The sequence below is a fragment of the Cebus imitator genome, unplaced genomic scaffold, assembly GCF_001604975.1.
Source record: "Cebus imitator isolate Cc_AM_T3 unplaced genomic scaffold, Cebus_imitator-1.0 Scaffold140, whole genome shotgun sequence".
In the NCBI taxonomy this organism is placed as follows: Eukaryota; Metazoa; Chordata; class Mammalia; order Primates; family Cebidae; genus Cebus; species Cebus imitator.
Window position 1 is genome coordinate 3,057,715 of NW_016107455.1, and position 3,081 is coordinate 3,060,795.

At 37.1% G+C, this 3,081-nt stretch overlaps 1 protein-coding gene across 2 annotated transcripts in view; it reads left to right on the forward strand.

The window, feature by feature from the left end:
- The window catches only part of SUZ12 (SUZ12 polycomb repressive complex 2 subunit), a 70,161-nt gene that overhangs the window by 40,227 nt on the left and 26,853 nt on the right, over positions 1-3,081 (forward strand). For both annotated transcript variants that reach the window (XM_017542063.2, XM_017542064.2), the window contains 2 exons: positions 420-651; positions 1,494-1,587. In XM_017542063.2, the coding sequence (XP_017397552.1) occupies positions 420-651; positions 1,494-1,587 (326 nt within the window). The remainder of the gene's footprint in view (positions 1-419; positions 652-1,493; positions 1,588-3,081) is intronic.

Here is a 3,081-nt window from a genome sequence, read left to right on the forward strand (position 1 = left end):
TTTTAAGATGGGGTTTCACCATGATGGCCAGGCTGGTCTTGAACTCCTGACCTCAGGTGATCTGTCCACCTCGGCCTCCCAAAGTGCTAGGATTACAGGCGTGAGCCACTGTGCCCGGCCTCATTCTATATTTCTAATGTACAACTATTTCACATCACTGTTAGCTAAATATTAGATATACTGTCATTATAATTTCATTATGTTAGAGAAAACCTCAATTGCTTTAATATTTGGAATATAGGTATTTCAAATTTTTATTTTTGCCTCACGATTTTCAGAATTATGGTTAGAATTTTAACATTCCATTTGGTGATCATGACCTATTCGTCATGTTTCCTGTAACTATGATTAGAATTTTTATTATAATTCTTACAGCATATGTACAAATAAATAAAATTTAATAATCTTTACCTTTACAGGATGTAAGTTGTCCAATAAGGCAAGTTCCCACAGGTAAAAAGCAGGTGCCTTTGAATCCTGACCTCAATCAAACAAAACCTGGAAATTTCCCGTCCCTTGCAGTTTCAAGTAATGAATTTGAACCTAGTAACAGCCATATGGTGAAGTCTTACTCATTGCTATTTAGAGTGACTCGTCCAGGAAGAAGAGAATTTAATGGAATGATTAATGGAGAAACCAATGAAAATATTGGTAATTTTTTTTTTTTACTAGATTTTATCACTGGAGATTAAGATGGTCATTGAGAATGATTGTACCATGATTTATACCACTGTTTGCTATAAATGAATACTTCGTGGTAGTCATGGTGCTGAGTTTTATAGCAAGTAGTGAATTCACCTCCACCTTAACATTTTGTTGTGCAAATTTTCAAACGTGAACGATAATGAAAAGTATTTTATAATGAATACCTATTTACTTACCTCTTAGATTCAACTATGAACATTTTATTATACTTGCTGCAAATTTATTTCCCTACCCATCCCTCTATTCTTCCAACAATTTTGAATTCGTCTGAGGTATTCATTCAACAAACACATAGGTGCTGGGGATGATTTAATTTAATCAAAGATGATTAAAACATCCAGTCCTATCCTCCAAAGTCTCACAGCCTAGTGTAGGGAAATAGACATGAATTAAATGATTGCAGCAAAATGATGAGTGATACAATACAGGTGTATGTGAAGTTTAGTGGAGAAACACTTTAGAAGAAATAATCTTGGACTTTTGAAGTATTGTTTGAAGTTTTTGGAAAGTTAGCCTGAATGAAAAGGAGTTGGCCTAGCAAAGATCATTCTAAGCAGAAAAATGAGCATTTGCCAGGATGGTGGGGTTAGTGTTGTGTTAAAAAGAAAAAATATATGGTAAAAATGCAGAACTGGGAAATGTGTGGTCTGTGTATTATATTGCAACTTTGGTGTAATTTGTACCTCACTTGGGATAAATGTAGTATGTTTTATCTTAAGGGACCACATATCATAAATTATCCTTTTTGTTCTAATATTTGATTTATGAGAAATGTTTGTTAAATTTAGATGTCAATGAAGAGCTTCCAGCCAGAAGAAAACGAAATCGTGAGGATGGGGAAAAGACATTTGTTGCACAAATGACAGTATTTGATAAAAACAGGTAATGTTGATGAACTTGTGAGACTCCCACAGTGTTCTACAAATGTTTTCATTCTGAAGCAGAATATAATGACTATATTGATTATTTCATTGTCTTTGTTTCTTTTTATTCTCGTGGATGAAAAAAACAAATTTGCAAACACTGAATTTTTGTCTTTCATAGAAAACAATAATATTAATATATAACTTGGGTAGCTCAGTTAAGATTGCTTATTTGGTGAATATTTTCTGAGTGTCTACTCATTGCCAGACAGTGTTCTAGACATTGAGAAGGCAACAAAATCCCTGCCTTCATCATGGAGCTTAACTTCTAGTGGAGGAAACAGACCACCACCCAAAAAACCAACTAATGTCACTTAGTGATGAGTGCTGTGAGGAAAAATAGAGAATAAATGGTTACTGTTTTATGGAGATACCCTCTGGAAGAAGGTAGCATTTGAGAAAAGACTTAAATGGACTGGGCCCCACATAAATCTTGAGATTATACGTTTATTAAAAGTTAAAGAAGAGGAGCTGTTCATGGTGGTGTGCACTATAGTTTCAGCTACATAGGAGGCTAAGGTGGGAGGATTGTTTGAACCCAGGAGTTCAGGGTGTAATGAGCTATGATCATGCCACTGTACTCTGGCTAAGGATTGGAGGAAGAAATCTATGCCATGATTTCTTATACCAGGCTGCTTGCTGGTAGTTAACACCATTTATTGTCAGGTATAGGACAACCAGGAAGAGTAACTAGGCCATTTTTCCTATTGTTTGTTACTTAATTATTTATTTTATTTATTTATTTATTTATTTTGAGGCAGCCTCTCGCTCTGTCACCCAGCCTGGAGTGCAGTAGCATGATCTTGGCCTCCTGGGTTCAAGGGATTCACCTACCTCAGCCTCCCGAGTAGCTGGAATTGCAGACACCTGCTATTACATCTGGCTAATAATTGTATTTTTAGTAGAGACAGGGCTTCACCATTTTGGCTAGGCTGGTCTCGAATTCCTGACCTTAAACAATCCGCCTATCTCGGCCTCCTATTGTTTAAAAGTACTAGGTGGATGCTGGCTGGGCATGATGGCTTATGCCTGTAAACCTAGCACTTTGGGAGGCTGAGGTGGGTGGATCACCTGAGGTTGGGAGTTCGAGACCAGCCCGACCAATGTGGAGAAGCCCCGACTCTACTGAAAATAGAAAATTAGCCGGGCATGGTGGTGCATGCCTGTAATCCCAGATACTCAGGAGGCTGAGGCAGGAGAATCACTTGAACCCAGGAGGTGGAGGTTGTGGTGAGCTGAGATCACGCCATTGCACTCCAGCCTGGGCAACAAGAGTAAAACCTCGTCTCAAAAAAATAAAGTAGTAGGTTGATACTTTAAGGTAATCAATTGTTAGCCACCAGGTAAAAGTACAATGCTTTTAATAAGAAAGCAAATTGATTTAGGATAATGACATAGATTTCACCTCCCGTTTTATCTTAGGATATATCATTTAATGTTAATTATAGAAACC